This window comes from Camellia sinensis, chromosome 12 (genome assembly GCF_055761805.1).
Source record: "Camellia sinensis isolate YWXY chromosome 12, ASM5576180v1, whole genome shotgun sequence".
NCBI lineage: Eukaryota > Viridiplantae > Streptophyta > Magnoliopsida > Ericales > Theaceae > Camellia > Camellia sinensis.
The window spans coordinates 62,634,020-62,649,358 of record NC_138972.1 but is presented as its reverse complement, the minus strand read 5'-3'; the positions used below and the strand labels follow the sequence as shown (position 1 = coordinate 62,649,358).

Here is a 15,339-nt window from a genome sequence, read left to right as displayed (position 1 = left end):
TAATGGACCCTGGCTTCATCAAGCCATAACCACCACAACCCACTTTACCAGGCGTGAGCCGGAGGGGAAAGGAACCCATTTCAAAGCACCAAACTTTACCGATCCTCAAGCCGGAGGAGAGATGAACCCTTTCATACTTTATTGGGCGTGAACTGGAGGGGAGGGAAACCCATGTCAAAGCACTAAACTTTACCGGGCGTAAATTCGGAGGGGAAAGGAACCCATATCAATGTGCACTTTCATTCAACTCAACAATTGGCACATTATTCCAAGTTTCACAAATTATTCAACAATGTCAATACCATCCTCTACTGATGACCAATGACACAACCTCATAAACAATAGGTACCATGTCCATGAATTCAATTTCATCCTCTTGATTTAGATTTTATCAACATTTATATGTTGCATAACTTTCATTTTTCAACTTCCAATTCACATTGTTTTCAAAACGCATAATTAAAGTCTCTTTCATCACTACTATCACATCTTTATGATTCAATTCAAAATATTCAAATTTGGTTCAACAAGTAGTAATTTGTCACGAATACAATTATTCATTTGTTTTAAAGAAAAATTGTCAGCTCCTCGTACTTCTCATTTCAAAAAAATATATAAATGTTTTATTAATTTCCAAAATTTATTTTTCCTTCTCTCCAAACTCCCAATACCCACAACAAATTGTCACATCTTTCTCATTAATTATCAAAACCCAACTGCTAATTTTTTTTCATAATCCAATACATATGTAACACAAATTAATCCTATCTCTCAAAAAAAAAAAAAGAAATAAATAACCAAAGGATTTTAGGCTTTTCATCACAACCCTCATAAACGAGATTAACCAATCCACAAATCTTTCAATACAAATAACATTTACCAATACCCTTTTATTTCTCTGAAATTCTGATTTTTCAACAATTATTACAACTTAACAATTATAAAACCATAAATAACAATTAACACAAATTAAATTCATGATGACTTTCTTTATTGTCTTACATACCCATTTTCATATTTTTTAATACACAATATCCCATATGATTCAAATAAAATCAAATCACCAATTTTTTCCTCTTTCTCATAACCCGTAAATAATTAATTAGGGATTTTTACTCTAATCCTTTTAATCATGTTCCTCAAACATTACAATCTCATATATTCACAACAAAACACAAGATTTAACTCTAGATCATAAAATCCCAACCCTCATTATATGCTTTTCAAAAATACCCAACAAATCAAGTTTTTAATGCAATAAAAACTAACACATGTTTATCTATAACACGGTATTAAAAATGAGCAAAGAAATCCCTACCTCAAAGAAAGAAGATGAGAAAACTCTAAAAATTAACTTTGTCAAAATTTGATCTCCATCGATCAAAACATAGCCCTTGAGACACTCGTCATTTTTGTATAAGGGTCTGTTTGTTTTGGGCTATAGAAGAAGGGAGGGAATTAGGATAGAGGTGAGGCCATTTAATGTTTTGTTTGTTTGTAGGTTTGAAGAACGGATTGATAAGCCGGAGGGCTTTAAGATGGGCTTTGCTAACAGGATTCATAATCTGCCTCAACACTTGGTTTTGAAAATTTAGTCTGTTGGTATTAGGAGAGTGATTTCTTATTTACCCATCGTTGCCCTAGTTTATCTTTGGAAGAAGCAGCAATAGAAGGAAGGAGAGACAAAGAGAAACCCTCATCTTCTTCAGATTTTTGATCTGAAGATTCAGTCTGCCCTACCCATCTTTGGAAGCAACAATAGCAAGAAGGAGAGGCAAAAAGAAGCTCTCTCTTCTTCACAATGTGCCCTAGCTCTCTCTCATCTTCAGATTTTCGATCTTCAGATTCAGTGGAGCATCTGCTGTATCGGTAATTTTTTTTGTTAAGCAAGTTATTATTTTTGATTACAAACCTCATTGGGGATGTGAATGCAATTTGCACAATCTGAAACTCATCTAAGTTTTTTTGTTTTTTTGTATATACATATAAAGGTTTGCTTTTTATATCCACATCTCAATCTTCTGTATTGTTTATATATATACATATATACACAAATCGTTTTACTGTTTTTGGAATCGAAATATTTGGAGATTCAACCTCGACAATTACCAGATCTATCAAATCATAATCACCATTCAATTTGATCCGAACCCTTGAAGATTCGTTGAATTTCTCATTGAATCACTGCATGTTTTCTTATTTGTCATTCAATTTCTGAATTTGCAATAGTTGAATTTTAGATTGGGGGGTTTTGTATGTCAAGATCAGTGTTTTTCTTCATGTTTGTGTAATTTTTATTTATATTTAGGTTTTATGAATATTGGGTTTGGTTATTGGAGCAAAATTCAATGGATTATTATTGTGATAGCTACATAATTTTGTTGGGTTTTCAATTGTTTTTTATCCACTCCCATTGATATATGTATATATGTTTGACCTTATCTTAGCAAGTACACCCCACAAAGAACATATTAGGATCTTGTTGTTGGAATCAATGAATGGCAAAGGGTAAGTGTTCTGACCTATTTTTGTGATCAAAATTATGTTTGAATGTGTTTTTAGAATTTATTTTAAATTTAAAGAAAATATAGTTTGATAAAAAAAAAATATACATATATATATATATATATAAATGTATTTTAGGGTTTTATTTTGTTACTGTGCTTCTCTGTTCTTTATCCATTTTGTCTTCTTTTTAGTTGGCCCATCAAATAATTTCTTTTTTTTATTAACATGGTTCACTATTTTTTTTATTTATTTTTAGGAATTACTATGTTGGGATTAAGCCAAACATAATTTAATGTTAATCTTGTCCTTTATTAACAGTGTTCTATGTTTTTAGGAATTACTATGTTGGGATTGGATCTTGCTGGAGTTTAGTTGTGTGCTGTTGTGGGATTGGGTCTTCATAGTTTAGTTAGCTGTCAACATGTTCTTTTTGCCTTGATTCAATGGTTTAATTTTTTATTTTCTTTGAATGGTTTAATAGTGTTCTATGTTTGTCTTTATTTTCTTAATTCAATGGTTTTTTTTGTCTTGATTGGGTCTTTGTGGTTTGGTTTAGCTAGCTATCAACATAATGCCTCTTAAAGGCATATGAAGCATCAATTTCTTTCTATCACTACATTCCAGATATCAATAAAATATATATTTTTTTGGGTGGTAGCTGGTGAAATTTTAGTGGCTAATGCAAAAGTTGGATTTCTGTTGAATCCCACAAGATCATTGTTGAATAATTTCTCAACCATGAAAGAAAAGTAACTTTGATATAACCTTTTATTCTACAATGGAATAAACATATTTGTACTTTCCATCTTGATTTCTCTGTTGGGCTATATGCTTCATAATACTAATTCTGAGCAGGGAACATATTTAGCTGTTCATGTGCCTTTTCATATATTTCTGCACTAGTATTGTAATGGCATCTATTGTAGTCAAAGATTGTGTATTATAACTAAATATTTAAGTTAGATTTCCATTGAAAATAAATATCTTTCATTTTCTTTGATGTCTTTGTGCATCAATGTAGTGCTAATTTTGTGTGGAACAAAATTATTTGTTTTTCTTTATGTTCTTTTATTTTTTGTGATCTTTTCCATTTCTTTTCTATAGGAAATTAACACTACTTTCACATTGTTAACATGTGGTATGAAAAAATTTGAACAATCCTCCATTTGGTAATTTTTTTCGTAGTTCTTTCCTTTGTTCTTCATTGAATCTTTTTCTCCAAGTGGCATATAACAATGTTTCCATATGAAGACATTTCACATTTTTCATTTCCTTCATAAACAGGTTATGTGGCATATAATGATTTGCTATTTCACTCTACTTCAAACTCACTCTGCTATGGCTTTTTGGCCGTTACACTCTGTTTTATGGCAGTCAATAGTTTCTATTATCTATGATTTGTTTTACTTTTTGTGTTGATTTTAGCCGCTTATTGTTTATTCATTTTTTGTAGATGGATAATATTTATGCCACTAAGAAAGGGAGAAAGGACCTGATAGAGGAATTTGTAGCCCTCCAACATGTTGTTTCATCCATTAATTATGCATGTGCTATGTATATAGTGATTTTGCATGTTGCATTCAAGAAGAAAAAAATTAGGTTGCAACTACCTAGATGACCTTACCCTTATGGAAAACAAATTGACCATTTGAATAGATTGGTCAACGATAGTGACATAAATTGTCATGACCAACTTTGGATGAATAGGCGTACTTTCATGCTTTTATGTGGGTTGGTGCGAAGTGTTTGATTGTCTGATTCAAAGTATGTCGTCTTAGAGGAGCAAGTAACAATGTTTTTGAATGTGCTTGCACATCATACTTAGAACCACAAAATTGAATTTAATTTCATGCGGAGTGGTCAAACAGTTAGTAAGCACTTCAATAATGTTCTCAAGGCTGTGTTGCGTCTTCATGGTCTCCTCCTTAAGAAGCCTGAACCAATAATTCGTAATTGTACAGATGATAGGTGGAGTTGTTTTCAGGTACAATATATTTACAACTTTGCTTAATTAGCATATTATATTTTTGTATTGCTTATATTAATTTTATAATATTATTTTATTTTAGAATTGTTTTGGTGCTTTAGATGGAACCGATGTTAAGGTTCTTGCCCCTGAAATAGACAAACCAAGGTATAGAACAATAAAGAGAGAAATTGCCACAAATGTATTGGGTGTGTGCTCCCAAGACATACAATTCATATATGTCTTGCCTGGATCAGAAGGATTTGCTTCTGACTCTAGGGTACTTAGAGATGCTGTCAGTAGATTCAATGGGTTGAAAGTCCCTACTGGTATGATAATTATATATATAAGTACACTATATCTATATTAAACAATTATTTTGTTACATACATAGTAAAACCATCTTACATAATTACAAGCCACTACTATCTCGTAAATGCGGGTTACACAAATGGTGAGGGTTTTCTTGCACCATATACAGGACAACGTTACCATCTTTCCACATGGAGAGAAAGGGGTGCCCCAACAACTCCACAAGAGTTTTTTTTAACATGAGGCACTCTTTTGCTCGTAACGTCATTGAGAGGTGCTTTGGGCTACTTAAAATGAGGTGGGTAATATTAAGGACTTATTCTTACTTTCCAATCAAGACTCAATTTCGTATTATCACTGCATGTTGCCTTCTCCACAATCTCATACAACGTGAAATGCCTATGGACCTTGATGATGATGATAACGAGGAAATGAATCCTCCTCTTCCAGCTACTGAATTAGGAGATAAAATGATTGATGCTATTGAAACATTTGATCAATGGAGTGAATGGAGAACTGCCTTGGCAACCCAAATGTTTGATGAATGGCAAGCAAGCAGAGGTCAATAAATTAGTGTTCTATGATGATTTTTATGTAATAGCGACAGTGTATTATGGCATGTAATTTGAACCATATTTGTTTAGTTTTTGTGTGGTATTTGTAACAAATATTGTGTAAGTTGATTTATTATTTATGATTGACATGTGTGTTATGATTTAAACTTATGATATACATATATATATATATATATATCGGTATGATGACACAGGTACCACTAGTTCTCATAAGAAGGGAACACCTCGAAGGTTTTGAAATCACCGTGAGGAACTATTCCACATTACAACAATGAAGGATGTAACCGCAAGTAATCCCAGGTGGAAGCTTGATAATAATCAGTTTAGGGCAGGCTTCTATAATGAATGTGAGAAGAAGATCTTAAGTGTATTTCCTGGAATTGATCTTTGAGCCAGTCCTCACATCGACTTGAAGATTAAGTTGTGGAGGAAACAATATAACACTCTTCAAGATATGCTAAAGATAAGTGGTTTTGGTTGGGATGATGAACAAAAGATGGTGCTTGTTGATAGTGATGACGTATGACAGAACTATGTCAGGGTAAATCTCATTTTTATGTTGTTATTTGCATTACTCTTTACTTATAAATCAATTTGTTCTTTTTAATAATTGGATAATCACTTGTGTAGAGGGTGCCAGATGAAAAAGGGATGCGAAATAGGCCATTCCCGTTCTATGAAGGTTGGCTTATTCTATTTGGGAAGGATAGGGCGACTGGTGAACTGGTTGAGGATCCTGCTGATGCAGTTGCAGCCATGGAAAATGAGGATGCAAATGCAACTACAGAAGAAGGAGAACAGTCTCCTGTTGAACAGTTTAGTATGAACATGGGTAATACGAACTACTCAATGTCTACTGTAAGTAATGTTCCCAACCGTGCTGACTCTACTAAAACTGGGAAAAAATGGGCTCAACCTGCTGAGGCGATTTCCACTGAATCATCAGAGATGGCAAAAAATCTTAAATCATTCATTGAGAATACTAATACTACAACGGTGGAGATTGCTCATAGGATAGGATAGGATATTCACATGACCAATCCTAACAAAGGAGGTTGGTTAATGTAGAACTTCTGAAGTTACCAATGAGTAACACCAAAAGATTGATGGTAGCATCTATGATAATGAAAGATGAAGACAAAGTTAACTCGTTCTTCAGTTTAGATGAGAATGACAAGATAGAGTAGGTTTCTTTGCTATTGGAAGGTCATATTTGAATGTGGCATCTACTGTATGATGGTCTTTTTGTATGATGGGTTTCTTTTTGTTTGCTCCTGTGTTGGGCTGTTCAAGGTTGGTTTTTGTAGCTTGCAATCTGTTTATATGTTGCTCCTATGTTGGGCTGATTAAGGCTGGTTTTTATAGCTTGCAATCTGTTTATATGTTGCTTCTGTGTTGGGCTGCAATATATTGTATTGCATGCTGCTCTCTGCTACTTTTGAAAGAGCCATAATATGCTACTTTTGCTATACTTTTGGGTTTCTTTGTTCTATGAAAATGAAACAAAAAAATTTCTGCCTGACAAATGATTAAAATGTTGTCAATGTTTGTTATATGCCTTCTTTTAATTATATTATGATTCAAAACTAGATCTATGATAAACAGAGTATTATTTATCATGGATAGGTTACTCATGCTGATGAGTTTTGGGATGTTTGCGGGCAGGATGGGCTTAAGTTGAGATATATCAAAGGATTTTGATTTAATGTTAGTATTATACATATACATATACCCATTTAAGCATATGAATAGCAAGAGTATGGTTTAGGCCTTCGTGGTTTGCCTCTTTGCTGTATATATAGTCGAATTAGCAGTATATCAAATAAAATTGGAGTTCATTTAGCAAACATGTAGGTTGGAAACAGTTTTTAGAACAATGACTCACCAGATCTACTTTTCCAATTTTGAAATAAAATCACAAAAGCAAAATCAAATTACTTTTATCTTTTTTCCATTTTTCTTTTCCGTCATACCTTTGTTTTCAGCTCCTGGTTCAATTGGACATAAAAGACTAGTCATTGAAGCACTTTGATTTTCAGTCAGAAGCAACAAAGCTGCAGGTTTTCTAAGTGATAGTATGTTGATTTATGTGCTTTTGTTATGCATTCTTTTCTATTCCCTTCTTTAATTATTCTGATTAATATTTTCATCTTTGGAATTTGATTATTATTGTTTATCATGCAGATTGCTCTAGTAATAAACAAATATTAAAAAACAATAATGCAAAAAGGGTATTTGTGGACTGATCATAACATTCACTACAAATTTATTGATAGTTGGATTCATTAATATTAAAAAAAATAAATAAATAACATTGATTAAATTTTTTTTGATAATTCGATTCTTTAATATTTAAAAAAATAAAAATGAAAAAGAATAACATTGAGTAAAAATTTATTTATTCTTTAGATGGTATAAGTCCAAATTTGATAATAATGCAAATAGGGTATTTGTTGAATTTCAAATGGTTAATCACATCCCTATCTCTCAAAATAAACATGAACTATTATTAGTCCATTGGTTATCAAACAAACACAATTTTTTTTAATCCCCTCCATTTTATCTCTGAAAACAAACGGGGCTTAAGAAACTAGTATCAAAATCTTGCTTGATCTTTGTAGATCAAAGAAAATGTGAAATTTGGTAAGAGTTCAGAGAGAAGGGAGAGAAAAGAGAAGTTAGAGAGAGAGAAAGAGAGAGAGAGATGAGAAATGGTCAAAGAGAGAGAGAGATAGATCTGATTTGAGTGAAAAGAGCACAAAAATTGATGTGTAGACGTGCAAAATCCGCTCATGCGGATTTCAAAACCACTCGTACTGATCAACTTAGGGAAAAATGGCTTTCTCGCAAAATCCGCTTGTGCGGAATTCAAATTTCTGCTCGTGCGAATTTGACCAGACAACTTTTGCTAGGTAACTTCAAACAAGCATATCTCTCTCTTTCGGAAACAGAATATAGTCAATTTTGTGTCTAAATTGAAGCCCCGGAAATAAGCTTTCCAACGATTCTAATGTCACATCAAGGTTCAAAATGTGGAGAAATAAAAAGGCAAAAAAGTGAACACTACTCAAGACAAATATTCGAATCTGGCATTCTTAGTCTAATCTTGCCTAACCAACACTACAAGACAAGTGGGCTTAAAAGACGAAAGTATTTGCAACGGCACACTTGCTGTCTCAAAAGTTGAGTTTCTGCGACGGCACAATTTGCTGTTGCAGAAAAATAGAGTATTTGCGATGGCAGAAATTGCTGTCGCAAAAAAATGAGAGTATTTGCGACGACAGAGATTGCTGTCGCGAAAAAATAGAATTTTTGCGACGGCACCAGCTGCAGTCACAAAAAAAAAAAAGTGAGTTTTTTGCGACTGTAATAGGTACCATTGCAAAAAAAAAAAAATATTGTGACTTTGAGATGGCTTCATATATATACAGTCACAAAATGGTTTGAATAAATGCAACGGTATTTTTCTGTCGTAAAAAAAATTAAAAAAAATGACGTCGTCTTACTCTTTTGATATAACATTTCTCTTTTCACCAATTTTTTCATTTTCCTCTCTCTCTCTCTCTCTCTCTGTTTCTCTCTCTCACTTATCCCTTTTCTCTCTCTGTCTGTTTCTCTCTATCTTTCTTATCTCTCTGTCTCTCTCGCTCATCTCTCTGCTATCTTTGTCTCTCTCTTTTTCTATGTCTCTCTCTCGTTTATCTCTCTCGTTTATCTCTCTTCTCTTTTTTTTTATGTCTCTCTCCTGTTCATCTCTTTTTGCTCTCTTTCTCTCTTTCTTTGTCATCTCTTGTTTCTCTCTCTTTTTCTGTCTCTCTCTCTCTCTCTATCTCTTTCTCTTTCTCTCTCTGTCTTTGTCTCTCTCTCACTCATCACTTTTTTTTTCTCTCTCTCTCTTTCTCTCTCTGTTTGCCTCTCTCTTTCTCTCTCTCTCCCACTGTGTTCGCCTTGTTCACTCTCTTCTTTACCTTTTCTCTATTTACTGAGCTCTCTCTCAATTTATCGATCCACTACAAGAAAATGCACTTTTAGCAACCACTTTGTCTCTCTCTCGCTCATCACTTTGTCTCTGTCTCTGTCTCTATCTCTATCTCTCTTCTCCATCTGTCTCTCACTCATCTCTTTCTCTCACCACCTATCTCCTCTACTACCTTCACCACTACTGCAAATGCCATTCCACTACCACCACTACTACCACTGTTGACACTCCACCTTTACGACTACCATTACTACCACCATTGCCACCACTCCACTACCACCACCACCACTACTGCAACTACTACTATTACTACTACTATTACCTCTCTTTTACCACCGCTACTCCATCTCCTTTACCACTGCCACAACTTCACCACTAATCTCCTTCGCCATCATGACCATCATGACCATCACCTCTTATCCACCACTTTTACCACTACTGCCACTCCCTCTCTTCTACCATAAAAAATTAGTTCCTGATTTTTAGTAACCAAAAAAAATGGGCTGTAGAAAAATATTTTTCATTGACCACAAAAAATTAACTTTATTTTAATGGAAAATACTTTTTATTAAAATATTACACCTACTTCTACCAAATAAAAAAAAATAATTATTTTTTCATTATAATAAAAATGATACAAATAAATTTTCAACCTTAGTAACTAAAAAAAAAATCAAAAAAAAAAAAATTTCATTAGCTACAAAAAATAAATAAAACGACATCGTTCACACCGCCTATCCTAACTCTCCTCTCCTCTTCTTTCTTATTTTTCTTTTCGTTTTTCTACTCTTTCTATTTGAATTCTCCCATTTCTTTCCCCCCTTTTGTTTCTCACGATCTCAAATCCCCAATCCCTTAAACAAAAAATCCCCAAAATACTCTCTCTCTCTCACAACTGCAAGCCGTGGCAGCGACAGCAGTAGCAAGGGGGACGATGGCGATCAGCAAGCGACGACGGTGAGCAGTGAGAAACGACGGCTAGTAGCAGCAGCAACAGCAATGGAGGTGAAAAAACGAGTCCCTAAGTCGCTCAACATCTCTTTTTGGTCCACCACTGCTCCTCCTCCTCCATCGCCTCACGACTCTTGCCTCGACCACATAACACCAAATATCTACATCCATTGTCACCACTACTTTTTCTTCTTCCTCCAAATCTGCCGCCTCATCCGCCTTCGCAAAGTCTCTAGTTCGGCCCTTCGTTGGCTGTCAGATTGGAGCCATTAAAGTGGAAATCATAGATCCATTGAGCTAAGGTTAAGGCGCTCTCTCTCTCTCTCTCTCTATATATATATATATATCACTTTTATTTAATTTTAGGTTTTTGGCCATTCCATTGCTGTTTCTTTTCTTCAATTTCTCCAATTTAGTATACATTAGGCCTATGTGTGGTTGATTATGATAAATTATTTATGTTTTCTGTTGAATTAGTGCTTTGCTTTGTGTTTTGGATACCTAATTAGGGTTTTTTTATTGTTTATTATTTGTTTTGAATTTAGTCTCTATTTCTTTGAACTGTTTCTTTTTTGGTCTCTTGTAGTGGTTGTAGATATATTGGTAGACTAGCAATTATTGTTATATTAACTACTAAAAAAATTAAAAAAGAAAATAAAAATATTAACAATTGGACTTGTTGATTTTTTTGTGCCATAGTTGCTTAACACATATATATTTATTGAAAATTTTATTTTGTTAATTGATTTTTTTGTGCTATAATGTATTTATTTCATAGAATTTTGAGATATATTAATACTGTAATTGTGGGAATTTTCTACTGTAACAATAAATTCTTATGTACTTCCTATGTTAGAAATTTGTTCCAATAAAATAAATTGGTTCTATTTTCTGATTCAATGGTGCAATTATTAATTCAATTTTATTCAATTCAAAGTCAAGTTTCTTTAATTCTCAACTTAAAAATTAAATAATTTTGTTCCCATATATTATTTAATTGAATTCTTTTAAAGATCACCTAAATATTTTCCCCAAACTTTTCACTTCCTTGGTTTTTATGTGGGCATAAAGGGTTCTACTATTTTTTAAATATAATAGATTCCACATATACACATTGACATTTATTATTCGAATACACATGGAAAGGTTCATGCATTTATACCTAACTACAAATTCAACAACAATATCTATCGAAATTAGCAAACTGTAGACACCCCATTTTTGATTGACCTTAAGACTCAGACGTCACCGATTGAGCACTTGGTGATGTTGCATATTGTGCTCGTTCTGAGGTTGCGGAGTCTCGGCTGCGAGCCTTGCCTCTAGACTTCGGGGCTCTTTTGTGCTTTGCCTCGGTTTGCGAACCAGGTATTGTTTTCTTTGTTTTCTCTTCCTGAAGAGAGGGAGAGGTCTCTTAAATCATCTCTCAGTGGCCGTAGGCTACGTTTCGTGGTCGTAGGCCATTTTTCCCGTTTGGAGTCCGGTTTTCGGTTTCTCAGAGCCGACGGCCGTGTGCCTCGGTTCGGGACCGCCTAACCACCTCCGTTTGCTTTGATTTTTGGCACACATCTTATTTACTCCCTTTTGGGGGACACTGTGGCTCGAGAGACCAACTTCGTGGTTGAATGCCACCTCCGGTGTTTAACAGCCCATTTTCGGGGCCCCGGGCCGCGCGTTTCGGTCCCCAAACCTCCGTTTTGCATCCGTTTTGGTTCATTTTTGGTGGAGATCTTATTTTCATTGTGAGAAAGCTTGTAGGAGGGTGGGAGGCCAGCAATTTTTCTGAAAAGCCAGTTTTATTTCTTCATCGCTCTCCGTCGCCCGTTTTCCTCACTAAAAAGCTAATGTTGATCACCCCAGGGCCACTTTCTTTAGCCCTAAACCCCATATTTGTGTTGTACACACCTGGGAGGCCATCAATATGTATAGGCCGGCCAGTAATTGTCCTTGACCCTTTTGAACCCCTCTAAAAAGTTGGTTTTTCTCTCTCTTGGTTCACATTTTCTGGGTTTTGACCACATATTTGTGTTGTGCACACATGGGAGGCCAGCAATTTTCATTGACCGTTTTGACCCCTGGCCGGCAGGCCAGGGGGGGTGGCCGGCCGGCCCCCTGAACCTTTTGAACCTGGCCGGCCATGATCCACTCTCCAAGTGTATTCCAGCTGTGCCAGCTGTTTCCCCCCAGATCCTGTATCCAAGGGGCTGCCTTTTGGGGGGGAAATTTGAATTTGTTTTTCCCCCCCTTTCCTTGGCCTCTCTCCCTCTTTAAAACCAGCACTCTACCACCATTTTGAGGGGTTAGAAAACCAGCTGGAGCATACACCCTTCCCTCCTCCATTGTTCTCCATTTTCAAGCTCCAAACACCCATTGTTCTTGACCTTTACACACCACCTCCAAGCCTACAACCTCCACACTCCATTCCAGCAACTTGAGGCTGTTTTTCAGAGGTTAGGAGCTCACTTTCTTGGACCAAAAGCTGCTGGAAACCTGTGCTACAAGGGTGAGTCCCTATTTCCTCTTTTCTTGCCCTATTTTGCATGCTATCTTAGCTTTTATTTCTTACATTTTTGAGCTCTGACCTGAACTATAAATAGTCATATTTTGAGCTCCTCTTCATGTTTGATCAAGGACTTTTTTCTGTTTGAGGTCTTCTCCTTACCCTTTGTGTTCAATCTCTCTTTTAGACCTATTTTTGCATGGTGTTTTAGTCTTATTTGTGAGCTGTTTTGGATTTGGTCATAAACTGTAAAATGTCTTGTTTTGAGCCCCTCTTCAACTTTGTTGAAGGGATCTTCTCTCTTTGAGGCCAGCTGCTACCACTTGTCTCTTTATCCCTCTTTTAGGCCTTTTTCTTGCATGTTGTTTTAGCCTCACTTGTGTTTATTTTAGAGACTTGATATAAATTGTAAAGTGCTTCATTTTGAGCCCCTCTTCAACTTTTTTGAAGGGCTCTTCACTGTTTGGGGCCAGATGCTGTCTCTTGTCTCTATTCTCTCTTTTAGGGCCATTTGTGCATGATAGATTAGCCCTATTTATGTTCATTTTTGAGACTTGTTATAAACTGAAAAAAGGCTTGTTTTGACATCATATTCATGTTTTATTATGGGCATTATTTTATTTGAGGTCACATGCTTCCTTATATGCTTGATTGTCCTTTGTTTTGAGCCTTACACCTAAGCCCCAATTGCATGCTTTGTTTGGCCTTCTAGCCACTGAAATCCAGTGGATTTTCAGTAGCTGGAACACTATTTTGAGAGCCAAGATTAGAGAGGGGTGACCCCCTCTCTCCTTCTCTTGTTTGGTGGCCTTTTTGGCCTCCCAAAGAGACCCTACCTTGCATACTTCGAAGTCACTTTCCAGGGTCAATTTGGTGAGTTTTAGGACTACCATATTTGATTTTCATAGTTTTTTATGCCATGCTAAATGTCTACCTTGCATGTGCTTAATAACTCCTTGCATGGCCCTCCAAAGTAACTCATTATTTTTGCATACCATGGTTGCATATTAGTGGTTATTTGGGCCTATTTTCACATGATTTATTCACTGATTTTTGCTGGTTTGGTGAGATTACATTTGCTTCATATACTTGCCATGTAAACCATGATTGCTAGTTAAGATTGCATGCTATTTTGTCCACCATGCTAGCATCTTTTGGCCATGCTTTAAACTGGAAACGTTCATGTTTTGGGACTGCCTCGGCTCTGTCTTCATGCTTCATGATCAAATAATGCATGTTTTGTATAGCTATAAGTCATTCCATGTGCCTAGTTTCGAGTTTCAGGTTTCATCTCATGCATCGGGTGCCATTTTTCCATGTTTTGGGGCTGTTTAGCATCATGTTTCAGTGCTGAAATTCACATGCTTGTATGCCATCTTGCATCCCTTGCCATGCCTTGTTAGAGTTGCATGTTGTGCCTTAGGATCGGTCCTCGGTTTGCGTGCATGTGTGCACGCATTTCGATAGTCCCATTTTCACCTAATGGCTACTGATGTGAGTGTGGCTGAGGTCCACTCATGTTGGTGTAAGTCCATTGTGCATTGTGTATGCCATTTCATTTTGTAGCATTGTGTATGCTAGGTTGTATGTTAGAGCATTGTGTATGCCTCGTTACATCGTGCATTGTGTGTGCCATTTCATAGCATTGCGTATGCTAGGTTGCATGTTAGGATTGCATTCATGCATGTCATGCATATTGCATTGTGCTTGGGATAGGAGTTAGCCCAAGCACGGGAAACGAGTGACGTTTCGTACTTCGAGTGACAGAATGTGTCTCAATTCTCGGTCGCCGACACTCCGGATTATCCATGATGGAGTCTAGGCCTTGTTGTGTCCATATGTGCATTCATTCCATATTGAGTCATGCAATTCGACTCCTCGGCCATCATGCATCGAGATGCGTGATTGGTGGCACGAGGATCGAGGACTACACTCCCTGAAGAGTAGTCATGCATACATATGTGAAAATACTTTGCCATGCCCCTTTGTTGCTCTCTGTTGCAGCAAATCAGACATCAGCAGCCTTCCGGAGCTTGGCACGCATTCCAAGAAAAATTGTAAACAGAGGCAAATCGAGGCATCGCAAGGGATTCTCCGCACAAGGCAACCCGAGCATGCATTATTCATCATTTGAAACAGAGCTGAGGTGGCCCATGGATTTGCGTGCCAATTTACTACTTTTCTAGATTAATTTGTTAATTAATTAGGATTCTGTATTTATTCGGGACTGTATTATTTATTCATTTGGGACTGTATTATTTATTCGGATCCTCTGCGCGAGGGCAATGTTGTAATAAGTGTGCGTGTGTGTGATGTATGTCTTCCAGCCCCACGTCTTTCTCCCTTTTATTTATCAGCTTATGATGGTTAAATTAGGGCATGTTTCAATTAGCATACAGTATGATAGCATGTTTGCATTCATTCATCTATCTTGCATGCACCGGGCTCAGCGCATCATACTAACTGCATTTGTATCTCAATTCCAAGTTGAATACAAGTTAGTTGTAGCATTTCACATGCCATCTTTAGAATAGCCGAGCCTATCTTA

At 36.0% G+C, this 15,339-nt stretch overlaps 1 protein-coding gene across 1 annotated transcript; it reads left to right on the top strand.

Annotated features, from left to right (window-relative positions):
• The first annotated feature begins 4,357 nt into the window (after window positions 1-4,357).
• Window positions 4,358-5,029, top strand: LOC145803621 (uncharacterized). The gene is made up of 3 exons (XM_082896938.1): window positions 4,358-4,492; window positions 4,578-4,803; window positions 4,869-5,029. Exons 1-3 carry the CDS (start codon window positions 4,358-4,360, stop codon window positions 5,027-5,029), a joined length of 522 nt encoding a protein of 173 aa, XP_082753064.1.
• Window positions 5,030-15,339: the final 10,310 nt, after the last annotated feature.